This window comes from Trachypithecus francoisi, unplaced genomic scaffold (genome assembly GCF_009764315.1).
Source record: "Trachypithecus francoisi isolate TF-2019V2 unplaced genomic scaffold, Tfra_2.0 Lachesis_group15, whole genome shotgun sequence".
In the NCBI taxonomy this organism is placed as follows: Eukaryota; Metazoa; Chordata; class Mammalia; order Primates; family Cercopithecidae; genus Trachypithecus; species Trachypithecus francoisi.
Window position 1 is genome coordinate 106433477 of NW_022681460.1, and position 15158 is coordinate 106448634.

The 15158-nt window shown below is 45.7% G+C and overlaps 1 protein-coding gene across 2 annotated transcripts in view; it reads left to right on the top strand.

Moving 5' to 3' along the window:
- Positions 1–15158, top strand: part of TMEM114 (transmembrane protein 114) — a 63567-nt gene that overhangs the window by 31721 nt on the left and 16688 nt on the right. Inside the window, exon 3 of one of the 2 annotated variants that reach the window (XM_033236572.1) lies at positions 5317–5409. The exons of the other annotated variant lie outside the window; for it this stretch is intronic. Coding sequence (XP_033092463.1) covers positions 5317–5409 — 93 coding nt within the window. The remainder of the gene's footprint in view (positions 1–5316; positions 5410–15158) is intronic. 2 annotated transcript variants of the gene reach the window in all.

The following is a 15158-nucleotide window of genomic DNA, read 5'->3' on the forward strand; positions in this document are numbered from 1 at the left end:
AAGTCACTAAAGTCACGATATCACGAGATTGTTTTAAAGATCAAAGTGTTAATAACAGCTCACATTACCAAGTGATGATGGTGCTTTATCTTCTTTAGTCTTCCCACGATATCTGTGAGGTAGGTGCTGTTACTATCTTTCCCAAAGTGAGGAAATTGAGGCTCAGAGGCAGGAAGTAATTACCTGAGTTCATGCCCTGGGTAACTTGGTTCTGGAAAAGGGAGCAAGCTGCTGACCAACACCTGTGCTCTTAAGGACCACACATATTTCTTTGTAGCTGCCTAACAAATCACCCAAGATGTAGTGGCTAAAACCAGTGACCCTTGTACAGTACTTGTGGTCTTTGAGAGTTGGGAATTGCGGAAGGATTCAGCTGGGCAATTGTGGTTTGGCTTCTCTCATGCAGTAGCTGGAGCTGGAACAGCAGGCAGTGGAGCAGCTAGGGGCAGGCTGAGCGCTTCTCTCTGTACATCTTCTCAGGGCCTTTCCATATGGCTCTCCACATGGGCTAGACTGGGCTTCCTGACAATATGGTAGTATCAGGGCTGTTGGGAGGCTTAATGGCAGTTCCTGGGCCCAGGGCTAATGCTCTCATGGGCAAGGTGGAAGTTGCGTTACCTTTTGTGACCTAGTCTCAGAAGTCATATGGCATCCTTTCTGCCATAGTCACAGCCTGTTCTGATTCACAAGGAGGGAACATAGACCTCAACCTCCCTGGGAGGAGTAGCAAGCTTATATTCTAACAAGGGCGTGGGGGATTGGAGAGCTGCTAGAGCCACCCTTAGAAAGTACAATCTGCTACCCTCTCCGAGTGTAGCCTGTTTTCTCAAGCCTCACCGACTCATTGTTTCTACCATGGGATCTCAGACACCTCAGATTTTGCTCTGGTCCCCCGCAAAATCCAACTATTTATTTGCATCCTTACCCAGAACAGAGGCTGGAGGGGTCAGCAGGGGCCACATTATGGAAGGCCACAGGGAAGAGCATTGAGATCAATGTGGAGGGTTTTAAAAAATTGTGATAAAATACACATGACATAAAATTTACATTTCAATCATTTTAAAGTGCACACGTATTAGGCATGGTGGCTCACGCCTATAATCCCAGCACTTGGGGAGGCCGAGGCGGGCGGATCACCTGAGCTCAGGAGTTCGAGACCAGCCTGGCCAACATGGTGAAATCCCGTCTCTACTAAAAAAATTAGCTGGGTGTGGTGGCAGGCACCTGTAATCCCAGCTATTTAGGAGTCTGGGGCAGGAGAATCGCTTGAACCCGGGAGGTGGAGGTTGCAGTGAGCCAAAATCATGCCATTGCCCTCCAGCCTGAGCAACAAGAGCAAAACTCCATCTCAAAACAACAACAAAAGCTAAAGTGCATACAACTCAGTAGCATTTAGTACATGCACAATGTCATGCAACCATTGCCACCGTCTAGTTCTAGAGTATTTTCATCACCCAAGGATGAAAACGATGAATGTCTTCATCCCTTTTCAACCCAAAAGGAAACCCACTGGGGAGTTCTATGGAGGAGGCGATACTTTTGTGCCCTAGAAGGATCTCTGTCTAGAAGTTGAGTGATGGGCTGGAACAGCGGGGGCTGGTATAACTGCAGGAACAAAGGCCGGCAGAGAGGCTGATACTTGTGTAGATGAGAGAATGTGGGCAGAGCTGACGAGAAGGAGAGAAGAATTCAGACTTGGCATTTACAAGGTAGAATTGATGGACTGGGTAAGTGATGGATGCAGGAAGAAGAGACCGGGTTCCCAGATGAAATATGAGTGTGGATGGTATTATGATTCACAGAGCTGGAAAATGCCAGGAGGCCTGTCGACATGTAGTGTTGAAGGAGGGGAGTAGATAGTAAATTCATTCTGGAAGACAGCGCTTGAGACACTGTGGGGACATCCAAGAGGGACACGTCCAAGAGGCAGCTGGAGATACTTCTTAGGGTTAGGTCAACCAGGCTTTCCCAGCTTTGGTACTAGTAACATTTGAGGCCAGATATTCTTTGTTCTTGGGAGCTGCCTTCTGCATTGTAGGCAGTTTGGCAGAATCCCTGGATTCCAGCCAGTAGATGCCCACTGCACCCCCTCTTTGCAATTATGACAACCAAAAACATCTCCAGATATTGCCACGTGTGCCTGGAGGACACGATTGTCCTGGTTGAGAATTACCTGGTCAGAGGCATGGGGAGTCATCGACATGAAAACAATGGTGAGATAGGGAGCAGGTGCAACTGGACCCCAGACCAGATGGAAGACTGGTGGAAGCTGGGAAGAGGCATCGAAAGACGCATCCAGCAGTGCTATGACAGTTTACCATTGCCATGACAACACCTGCAAGTTACTGCCCCTTGCCGTGGCAACACCCCCTCCCCCACCCGGAAGTTACTGCTCATTTTCTAGCTGATTCTGAAAGGCTGCTCTTTAATTACCATATCATTAAAAGTGGGTATAAAGACTGCAAAACTGCCCTGAGCTGCTACTCTCGCCACACTGCCTGTGAGGTGTCCCTGCTCTTGTAGGAGCAGTCACAGAGCTGCAAGCCTGCCGCATCCTCAGTGCAGCTGTTTTCTTGTACCACGAGCTTGCTCTTGAATTCCTTCCTGGGCTAAGCCAAGAATCTGCCCTGCATCAGTAGTGCAAACCTTCGGGATGTATGAGGCGCTCAGAGAGTCAGCGTGACATGCGAAGAGAGAAGAGCTCAGGAAATGTGCATGATAAACAGCAACTCACATGGGCGAAACCAGAGGAGACCACAGAAGTTAGTGAGAAGGAGATACCTGGGAGGCGAGGGGAGGGAAACTCCACGAGTGGGCAGGTCCTGGTACCGAAGGCTCCCTCACCTTCTGACTTCCAGCCATCTATGAGATCACATTTCCACGTTTACTTCTGGGGGTCTGCAGAGCATGGGGGCTCAAGGCACAGGCTCTATGGGCATTCGAATACCCAGCTGTGGTACCAAGGACAAACAGCTTAAGCTCCTCGTCCCTCAACTTCCTCATCCTTAAGACAGCACTAACATCAGTGCCTACCCTCAGGGTTGTTGCAAAAGTTACAGCAGGCAAAGTGCATAGAACAGGACTTCTCATCTGTGAGTGCTAAGCCATTGTCAGCTGCTCTTCGGATTCTTACTTGACTCATTTCCAGGCCTTTTGAACCTGGCCTCACTCCTTGGGCTTAAATTAACTTCATCATTCTTACATTCAACAAATATTTTTAGAAGACTTAGTATGCACCAGCAGACACTGTGTGTGGGGAGCAAAAGAGAAGCAGAGCCCACCCCACAGAAAGCATGGTTGGGGGTGGAGGATCAATCGAGTGCCACGTGTATGATTCCAAACGGAGACAAGTGTTATGAAGGGGCTATGAGAGGCCAAGAAGGAGACCCTCTCTCTGGTCAGCAATGGTGCCTCGTTTTTATTATTATTATTATTATTAGAGACAGAGTTTGGTGCAATCATAGATCACTGCAGTCTCGAACTCCTGGTCTCAAGCAATGTTCCTGCCTCGGCCTCCCAAAGGGCTGGAATTGCAGGCTGGAGCCACTCTGTTCGCCCCTACCCATTTTTCCTCCTAAATCACATGACCTCATCTGTTTGCAGGGCCCAGGCAGTCAATAAAGGGGAAAAAGAACGGAAGGCCTTTCAAATACATCTCTTATTGTTCTGGAGAAAGAAAGTATTACAGTGAAGCAGTGTTAGGGAGGCCAAGGTGGGTGGATCACTTGAGCTCAGGAGTTCAAGACCAGCCTGGGCAACATGGTGAAATCCTGTCTCTACAAAAAACACAAAAATTAACTGGGTGTGGTGGTGCATGCCTGTAATCCCAGCTATTGAGGAGGCTGAGGCATGAGAATCACTTGAACCTGGGAGGCAGGGGTTGCAGTGAGCTGAGATCGCATAACTGCACTCCAGCCTTGGTGACAGACAGACCCTGTCTCAAAAAAAAAAAAAAAAAAAAAAAAAATTAGCAGCCATAGTGGTGTGGGCCCGTAATTCCAGCTACTTGGGAGGCTAAGGTGGGAGGATAATGAACTTGAAAAGCTGAGATTGCAGTGAGCCCAGATAGTGCCACTGCACTCCAGCCTGGGTGACAGAGCAAGACTCCATCTCAAAAAAAAAAAAAAAAAAGTTCAAGTCCTTGAATCTCCATCTCCCGATTCTTTGGACTCTACAGCTATTTTCATTCTCCTGAAAGAGTTCTCCGGCCATAGACACCCACAGGAACCTCCCATGGCCAGATTTTTCAGAACCTCAATTTCAAAGTGATATGAGATAATGCCCATTAAATCACAGGTCTTGATCTTGGTCTGGAAAGCAGGGGCACTGAGCTGATGCCCCAGGGCCAGCTGAGTGTTTCTCAGACCAGTGGAATGAAACAGCTGCGGTCAGCACTCCTGTGCTCTCCTGCCCTCTCCATCCTGGCCTCTTCGCCAAGCAAAGGGTGAGCAACAAAGGGGAGGATGAGAAGTCGGAAGAAAAACCTGGCAGGAAGCAAAAACCTCAGCTGGATTAGCAAGTGACCAGAATCAAGCCATCAAAGGACCTGGATAAAAGGATGGAGATCACTCGGGGAGAGTTTAAATACAGGCAGCTTAAGTGGTAAGAGACCTAAAGTGAGTGATCAAAGACGACTTCAGAATCACAGCTCGGCGGGCCCTGGGAGCTGTTAAGCCCGAGAATCAAGGGCTGCTGGGAGGGGAGGGGAGGGGTTTGTGTAGGAACAGCAAGGTTTCACCTTCAGGGCGGAAGGCCAGGGTCTCTGAGTTAGAGAATTCAGGAGCAGGTAGGACCTTAGAGCACAGCCATTGTCTTTTATTTTTTTTTCCTATTTATTTTGAAATAATTATAGGCTCACAGGAAGTGGCAAAAATAGTACAGAGAATCCCTTGAACCCTTCACTTATCTTTCCCCAGTGGTGACATCCTACATAATTGCAGTACAATGTCAAAGCTAGGAAATCCACATTGCAATACTGCTAAACTACAGATCTTATCTTTGTGTGTGTGTGTGTACAGTTTTGTGCAGATTTCTGCCATGTATAGATTTGTGCACAGCACAATCATGAAGCAGAACTTTTCCATCACCTCAAAGGAGCTCTATGTAACTATGCTTTGTAGTCTTTTTTTTTTTTTTCTTTTAAAGAAATAGAGTCTCACTCTGTTGCCCAGGCTGGAGTGCAGTGGAGTGAACATAGCTCACTACAGCCTCAACCTCCTGGATTCAAGTGATGCTCCCACCTTAGCCTCCCTAGTAGCTGGGACTACAGGCACACACAACCATGCCCGGCTAATATTTAAATTGTTTTTTTTGCAGAGATGGAGTCTTGCTGTGTTGCCCAGGCTGGTCTCAAATTCCTGGCTTCAAGAGATCCTCTTGCTTCAGCCTCCCAAAGTGCTGGGATTACAGGTATGAGCCACTGTTCCTGGTTCTCCTTGTAGTCCTTGCTTGACCCCTGGCAATCACTCATCTGTCCTCTACCTCTGTAGCTCTGTAATTTTGAGAATGTTATCTATAAATGGAATCATACAATATAGAATCTTTGGAGACTGGCTTTTCTTCACTCAGCATATTGGATGGATACCTTTGAGATCCATCCACATTGTTGCATTTGTTCCTTTTCATTGCTGCATAGTATTCCGTGGTTCTGATGTAGTACAGTTTGTGTATCCAATAACCTAGTGAAGGACATTTGGGTGGTTCTCAGTTTTGTACAATTATGACCATGGGTTTTACATTTGGTACGTGAGCTTGAATGGAGAAGTTTAATAAAACACCCCTAGGAATACACTGTTAAATTTTATTTCAGAATATTGTTTGAGATGCTCTCATAACATCGATTGTGCTATTCTATGAAAGGTTTTGAAAAGACAAATTTCTGTCCTGCCTCACAGACAGAAAGTCAATGTTTCTAGTCAGTGTTTACTATGGTCATATCTGAGGATACTGGGAATGTTGTCACTGATGGACTTTATCTCTTTGCTTTGGCCACCAGGAAGTTGAGTTTGGGGCCAACTGTTTCTTTGTGGAATTCTCTTCTTATGCAGTGCTCACCTAATTTGGCCTTGACATATTCATCTTTGTTTTTTTACCTTAAATATTATTTTTAAGTATAACAGTGTAGAGAAGGCTACACAGTGTAGGCTAAGCCACTTGCTCAGTCAGGGTCCCACCGTTACTAGGGGCTGGAGCTTGGATTCAAACACGTGGTGTCTGACGAACTTATTTGAAGAACAGGCTTTTCAGAGGGTCTTGCTTGCAGCCATTCCAGGAGCGTGAAACTTGCATTTCCCCTGCCTCATGAAATTAACAAAGTCTGGCCAAATATTATGGCCAGAGTCTTGTTCCTGGTTCTTGGTTCTGGTAAAAACCAGAATTCTAGGGGATCCTTTCTTTGGAGAAAAAAGTCCTCCAGTGCTAGAGACCAGAGCATGTTTTCTAGGAGACCCATAGCTCCGTAGAACAAGAAAGAGTGAACGAACAGGATGGTGGGAGACCTCTGTCACCTTTGCTAGACTTTGAACTCCTTTAGGGTCAGAACCATGTATCATTCATCTTTGTAGTTCTGCAAATCAAGTACAAGGTGAGGTGCAGAATAGCTGTGCCCAGTAATGTTTTGCTCACTCTTCTTCTACTGTGGTTCTCTCAGGAGGAGAGCAGTGGATGTTCTATCCTATGGGTTCAGGGAGGAGCACAGGTTGAGGAAGGGGATGAATTGCTCTAGCAGCCACAAGCATGTGTGGATATGGGAGTGGGCAGGAGGTGGACCTTCAGACCCCCAAACGCTGGAGTGTTAGGAGGGACTAGTTTTTTTTTTGTTGTTGTTTGTTTTTTTTTTTCACACGAAGTTTCACTCTTGTTGCCCAGGCTGGAGTGCAATGGTGCGATCTCGGCTCACTGCGACCTCCACCTCCAGGGTTCAAGTGATTCTTCTGCCTCATCCTCCCAAGTAGCTGGGATTACAGGCATGCACTACTACGCCTGGCTAATTTTGTATTTTCAGTAGAGACGGGGTTTCACCATGTTGGTCAGGGTGCTCTCAAACTCCTGACTTTGTGGTCTGCCCGCCTTGGCCTCCCAAAGTGCTGGAATTGTAGGCGTGAGCCACCGCGCCCGGCCGGGAGGGACCAGATTAGAGATTCCAGAGAACACAAACAAAATTCTGGGATACTGTGATGGTTCATATTAAGTGTCAACTTGATTGGCTTGAAGGATGCAAAGTATCGTTTCTGGGTGTATCTGGGTATTTCTGGCTCTTGCCAGAAGAGGTTATCATTTGAGTCAGTGAACTGGGAGAGGAAGACCCACCCACAACATGGGTAGGCACCATCCCATTGGCTGCCAGCAAGGTTAGAAAAAGCAGGCAGAAGATGGTGGAATAAGCTGACTTGCTAAGTCTTCTGGCCTTCATTTTCTCCCGTGCTAGATGCTTCTTGCCCTGGAACATCAGATTCCAAGTTCTTTAGCTTTTGGACTCTTAGGCTTACACCAGTGGTTTGCCAGGGGCTCTTGGGCCTTTGGCCACAGACTGAAGGCTGCACAGTTGGCTTCACTGGTTTTGAGGTTTTGGGACTCGAACTGAGCCACTACTGGCTTCCTTACTCCTCAGCTTGCGGACGGACTGTGGTGGGACTTCACCTTGTGATCATGTAAGCCGATTCTCCTGAATAAATTCCCTTTTATATATTCATCTATTCTATTAGTTCTGCCCTCTAGAGAACCCTGACTAATACAGGTAGAAGTTCTGTTACGCACTTTTCATCACGGCAAGTAAGTCCATCAATTAGGCCGCCACCTGAGCACACAGACACAGAACCCCCACATACAAAAAGACAGTCACTACCGTTTCCTGTTACAACTGTCTCTCACACATGTACACACACGAAGGAAAATATGATATCTTGGAATACAAGGTTGAATTTTAAACAGAATGCATGTGAACTTTCTTATTTTTCTCAGTTCACACAAATCTCACTTTGAGATCATGCATTCTTTTTTTTTTCGAAACTGAGTTTTGCTCTTGTTGCCCAGGTTTGAGTGAAGTGGCTCGATCATGGCTCACTGCAACCTCTGCCTCTGGGTTCAAGTGATTCTCCTGCCTCAGTCTCCCTAGTAGCTGGGACTACAGGTACCAACCACCACTTCGGGCTAATTTTTGTATTTTTAGTGAGATGGGGTTTTGCCATGTTGGCCAGGCTGGTCTCGAACTCCTGACCTCAGGTGATCCACCCACCTTGGCCTCCCAAAATGCTGGGATTACAGGTGTGAGCCACCACCCTTGACCTGAGATCATGCATTCTTTTTTTTTTTTGAGATAGAGTCTTGCACTGTTGCCCAGACTGGAGTGCAGTGGCACGATCTCGGCTCACTGCAAGCTCCGCCTCCTAGGTTCACACCATTCTCCTGCCTCAGCCTCCCAAGTAGCTGGGACTACAGGTGCCTGCCACTATGCCAGGCTAATTTTTTGTACTTTTAGTAGAGATGGGGTTTCACCATGTTAGCCAGGATGGTCTCGATCTCCTGACCTCGTGATCCGCCCGCCTCCACCTCCCAAAGTGCTGGGATTGCAGGTGTGAGCCGCCGCGCCCAGCTGGATCACGCATTCTTAATGCAGGCAACAACTGGATCTCTCTCTCTCTCTTTGTTGAATTGGAAGATGCTTTATTTCTTTTGAACACTAGCTCCTCCACCAACTGTATAAAATTGAAATATTTCACATGGTCATTCCCATCAGTTAAAGTAAAACAAAGCATTTTCCATATGTGGGTGTATTTTTTTTTTTTGTATACATACATACACGGCATTTTTTAGCTCACTTCTCTATGGGCAAGAAAAAGACAAAAAAATGCATGTAAGATTTCATCTTTGTTCAGATAATTGGCTCTTGGGGGGTGAAGAGGTGTTGGATAATACAATGGTTTGTGGCCCTGCAAAGGGTCACAGTACAGAAACAGATACACAGTGCACCTGTGCTATTATTTCAAGGGTGTGTGTGGGGTGACGATTAGGAAAAAAAGTTTGAAAGACGCATCAGGGAGGTAATAATAATAAAAGGTTGTAAAGCCATGCTGTACATGGCTAGTATCTGAGAATCATTGTCCTTGACTGTAGGAAACTATAGACGTGTCACCCAGCACTCAAGGAACATGCGTTATAATCGCCAGAGTTTGCCATGGGTCAGGCACACTGCCAAACCCTTTAAATGCATCGTTTCACAGCAACCCTGAGAGGCAGGAACTCATATTGTGTCCTTTTCACAAATAAGAAAATCCAGGGGTGGAGAGGCTAACTAAGCCACTTGCTCAGTTAGGGTCCCACCGTTACTAGGAGCTGGAGCTTAGATTCAAACTCACGGTGTCTAACTTATTTGAAGAATAGGGTTTTCAGGGGGTCTTGCTTGCAGCCGTTCCAGGAGCGTGAAACTTGCATTTCCCCTTCCTCATGAAATTAACAAAGTCTGGCCAAATGTTTGGGTCAGAGTCTTGTTCCTGACATTTCTGTCACCTGGACTGGGAATCATTGCCACAGCCCCAGCAAATCCAGATGTTGGAGGTCAAAAGAGCAAGCCACAGGCCCATCAAAGGAATGATGGTCCTCCCAAGCCCAGCAATTAAGAGGGGTTTCTCAGCTGTGAACTTGCCTGTTGGCGTCCTGATGAAAGTCTCTCATGGTAATTAAATAACCATGACCGTGGTCCGCACTTCCCCGAGACTTCGCTCAGAGGCCACGCGAGGACCTCTTTTTGCCTGAGAAGACAACCTTGCCAACCTTTGTGTTCGGTAAAGAAAGCGTGCCAGCTGATTGTGGTAGCTCATGCCTGTAATCCCAGCACTTTGGGAGGCTGAGGCGGGTGGATCACAAGGTCAGGAGTTCAAGACCAGTCTGGCCAAGATGGTGAAACCCTGTCTCTAGTAAAAATACAAAAATTAGCCAGGCGTAGTGGCAGGCACCTGTAATCCCAGCTACTCAGGAGGCGGAGGCAGGAGAATAGCTAGAACTCAGGAGGCGGAGGTTGCAGTGAGCCGAGATTGCACCACGGTACTCCAGCCTGGGCTAGAGAGCGAGACTCCATCTCAAAAAAAAAAAAAAAAAAAAAAAAAAGAAGGAAAGAAGGAAAGAAAGCGTGCCTCTGCAGGGGCAATGGGAATGCATTTCAGGACAAGGAAGCTCCTCCATGGAGACAGAATCTGGTCTAGAGTTCTTGCTTAACCGCTTTGGAGAAATCCTGGTTGATACATTCTGCCCTTCCTTACTCCTCATCCTCCACACAGCTGCTGGGACGGTGTAAAAATCATGACACCTTTTAGCTCAAAAATTCCTTGATGACTCCCCCTTTCCCCCAGCCATATTTGCCATCAATGAGACCACACAATCCCTCAACAGAATTCCAGAAAAGAGCCTGAGAACACGTACCTGCAGCAACCATTACATGCAGACTGGATAAACATTCTAATGGGTCTTGTACATAGAGGTATTTTATGTAATGCTTAGATACATTTACCCAAGGCTCACTTGGCTGTGGCCTTCCCCTGTCCTCCCAGCTAGCTTTAGAAATAAACACAGCCCAACCAAATAAGAACAAGCAAAAGCTATTTATTCAGAGCTTGCCGTAGCACGGGAGTCAGCCAGCATCACTTGCGTTTTGGCAGACACTCAAAGGTAGATAGAGGAGAGGGAAACCTTTATTGCAGAAGAAAAAGAAGACTCGGTGTGCTCTGATTGGAGCTGTTGTCATGGGGAACCTGAAGGTGGGAATAAATAGAAGTGGTCATCTGCTGTGATCTGGTAGGGGTGTCTGTTTAGCTTTCTTGGGTTTATCCCCAGTTGGATGCAGGGACAAAAATTTTAGGGAAGCTGTCAGTTATTTTAGGAATCCTGGGCATTTGGGACTGATTGTTACTGGGGTTGTTGCCTGGCTTCCTAAACCAGTTGCTACATAGAGTGAGCAGACTTTCTACAAGTCTGACTTACAGAGAGCAGGCTGGTGCCCTGGGCTGGTTCCTGCAGATAATGTCCGGGTTGGTCACTGCAGATAGTTGGCTCAAGGTTCTATATAGAGTCTGGTCACTGTCGGTACATTCAGTCTCTCAGGTAAACATGTAAACCTAAAGAGATCACATGAAATTCTTGGCTCCTCATTTATAAATGTTTACAATTACTGACAGGTGACAATGAGAAGGAATGCAAATTATCTGTGTTGATTTACTTAACAGTTTGAAATGAGTTAAGGGATTCTTTAATGTATACACAATCAATCTTAAACATCGTGGTGCATTTAAAAGTGTTCATCGGGATTGTTTGTATGTATTTATGAACATTTATGCTCTTAATATAATTGTTTTATTCATTTTGAACATTTCTTTTTTGTTTTGAGACAGGGTCTTGCTCTGTTCCCAGGCTGGAGTGCAGTAGCATGATCATAGCTCACTATAGCCTCCATCTGCTGGGCTCAAGTGATCCTCCCACCTCAGCCTCCAAGGCAGCTGGGACTACAGGCACACACCACCACACCCAGCTAATTTTTAAATTTTCTGTAGAGATAGGGTCTTGCTATGTTGCCTAGGCTGGTCTCAAACTCTTAGGCTCAAGTAATCCTTCTCCCTCAGCCTCCCAAAGTGGTGGGATTACAGGCATGAGCCACCATGCCTGGCTGAGCATTTATTTATGAAATCAAAGGTTTCAGAATTTTAAGAAGGGTAAAATATGTAAGAAACCGATGAAACCGTAGACGAAATGGTCATATAGTAGAAGAAGGGAGATAAGGTAGCTCACTGCTTCTCAAAGTGTGGCCCCTGGATCAGGGGCATCAGCCTCATTTGGGAATTTGTTAGAAAAGCAAATTCTCAGGCCCCACTAATGATCTACTGAATTAGAAACTCTGAGAATGATGCCCAGCAATCTGTATTTGAGTAGCCCTCTGGGCGGTTCTGATACACATGAATATTTAAGGACCACAAAATTAGATTAACACATCAAAATGTAACTTGACAGCAATAGATGATGATGATGGTGATGATGATGATGATTTTTTTTTTTTTAATACAGAGTGTAACTCTGTTGCACAGGGTGAGTGCAGTGGTATAATTACAGCTCACTGCAGCCTCAACCTCCTGGGCTCAAGCAATCCTCCTACCTCAGCCTCCCGAGTAGCTGGGACGACTACAGGCATGTGCCACTATGTCTGGTTATTTTTTATTTTTGGTAGATAAGGGCTCTTGCTATGTTGTCCAGGTTGGTCTTGAACTCCTGGATGCAAGTAATCTTCCCACCTTGGCCTCCCAAAGTGTTGGGATTACACGTGTGAGCCACTGAGCCTGGCCAACAATAGATTAGTGATCAAGAACATAGGAGAAAGAGAAGAACAACTAGAAAGAAAAGAGAAAGGGTGCAACATAGGCCTGATTAAACAAAAGACAGGAGCATCCGATAAAACAGGTCCACGAGTTATAACCACAATGGAAACACGCACTGGGGAAACTGCATTTCAATGCCAAGCCTCACAAGATAAGATATTAGGGAGAGAGACAGAGAGAGAGAGAGAGAGAGAGAGAGAGAGAGAGAGAGAAAGGAAAGATGTTGAGGAGAGAAGAGTAACCACTTGGAATAGACACATTCATATTTTATTCATATCTCTGAGGGGAACAGTGTATGTTTTGCTGGGTGCAGCTATTTTTCAAATGTCTGTAAATTTGATTGGGTTGAACAAAGTACAAATTAATTTAAATGCGTCACTGAACTTACTATGACTTTTGCTGTCATGTGTTTTTCTCAGTCGATTTGCACTGAGACTACTACCATGAAATCTGTGAACACTGAAAAGGGGTCCCCCTATATAAAACAGTTATAGACCAGTGGCCTGTAGGGTAAAGTCTAAACTTATCAGCAAGGTCTGTTCCTAAGTGTCTTATGAGCTATCCTTCCTTGTCTCAACAGGTTGGTTGTCTGCTGACTGTTCATTCACATGTATCTTGTAGCAATATCAAGTCACTTGACATTCTTAAAATTCAGCAGGTTTTGTTTCTTCTACTAGTGAACTCCTACATATCCATTAAGACTCTGCTCAAATATCACCCCCTTTACTTCCCAGTCAACAATGTACTCCTTGAGTGAGGAGACCATGTGTTTTCTTCTGTATATGCACAGGACCCAGCTTAATGCCTGGCTCAGTTAATGCTCAACACATATTTGTTGAGTATTCATTTACCACTTAGACAAAGTATACCTGTTACTTATCCAAAAGGTGTGCTTTTCTGTTAAATAAGACATAAAGCAAGCATGAGAGGGCCTGCATATATCCTTTACTTGGTCTTTGCAGTTTGCCTATATAAAGTTGTTTGCTACTGATGAGTCAGTAAATGGGAAATAGAAAACAAAAACAGCAACAAAATCACACTGAAGGAAAAAGAAAATCAGTCAACCAAAACAAAACCTAGGCTAATACTGTTGTTATTGTTTATCATGGCATTTAGCTTTGAGCTTCCTGGCAGTCTATGCAAAAGGAAAATATTGGATTACATAAGCCAGTTTGACCAATGAATCACAGTGGTTTATGAAGACAGATGCATGGGTTTTTTTTTTTTTTTTTTGAGACAGAGTCTTGCTCTGTCTCCCAGGCTGGAGTGCAGTGGCCGGATCTCAGCTCACTACAAGCTCCGCCTCCCGGGTTTACGCCATTCTCCTGCCTCAGCCTCCCGAGCAGCTGGGACCACAGGCGCCCGCCACCTCGCCTGGCTAGTTTTTTTTTTGTATTTTTTAGTAGAGACGGGGTTTCACCGTGTTAGCCCGGATGGTCTTGATCTCCTGACCTTGTGATCCACCCGTCTCGGCCTCCCAAAGTGCTGGGATTACAGGCTTGAGCCACCGCGCCCGGCCAATGCATGGTTTTTTACACAAGGAATTTACTGTGTAGGTTCCTATGTTATTGACAAAATGTTAGGTTACTCCAGTAGCTATAGAGAATATTTATTTGTTCATTCTTCAAATATTCTTTCAGCACATGTTCTGTCCTAGACATTGTGTGGATCTTGGACTACAGAAATGAGTGATACATTCACATTCTACAGGAGGAGAGAGACAGGTGGATTCATGCGATATAGGGTGATACAGTCCATGTTAGAAGGAAGGTCAGGAGGGTCTGGGAGCCCAAGGCAGAAACCTTGGCTGTCATTGAGAAAGGAAGGCTCTGGGGAAGAGAAGACATCTGAGCTGAGTTTTAAAGAATGAGTTGGGTTGGCCAGATGAAGTTTTGGTGGAGGGGTGTCCTGGTAGATAGAACATCAAGTGTAAAGTTTTGGAGGAATGAAGCATGGTGCAAGGTGCAGCATTGCATGGTGCAATCGACTCAGTCACACTAGAGCACTTGGTGGGGAGGGGAAGCAGGTGAAACTGACAAGGTAACAAGCAAGTGCCACACCATGAATTATCCCCAGTGACACCAAAGGACCTTGGTCTTTGGGTTCTGCAGGGCAGGGCAAGGGAGAGCTATAAAAATAATTTAAATAAAAAAGTGACATAGTCTAAGTTATGTGTTTAAAGATGAACAAATGTTCCTGATGCCGTCGCTCCTTAGTCCCCCACTGGGGCCCAGCTTTGCTCTGTAGGCAATCTGCCTGATCCTAAGTTTCTTTGCTACGAGGCCAAGCACTTCGGAAACACCGAAGCCTGAACTGACATCAATTATGCTGAAAGGGGGAAAAATTAATTAAAAGTTTTCGAAGGGCTGTGTTCTGTATTATTCTCTATTTTCGTGTTATCAGCAACGCTGCCTTTTCTCCTGGCTGGGAGTTATTACAGTATAACATTTTCATGTTGCTTGTAGGGTAATTATGTCAAATATATGGGAGATGATAAGCGGCAGTTTGTATTATTCTGTGATTAATCTCCATACATTCTGGCATTTCAATCTGGTCTAAGAAGACTACATTTGCTAAATTCTGGTGCAGAGGGAGGATGTGGGGAAGAGCCGGGAGGATTGGCGAGTTGAGACTGAGGAGATTCTGGTTGGAAATATCCCAGTTCCCTCAAAGAACCCAGCAACCCCAGGCTCCAATTTTCCTGTTCCTTCCAAGGCTCATTAAGCGTAGTGCTTCTGAAAGTGCACCTGGCTTGATTGTGTACAAAGCACACTCCTACCCCCTTTGCTGGCCTCCCCCAACCCA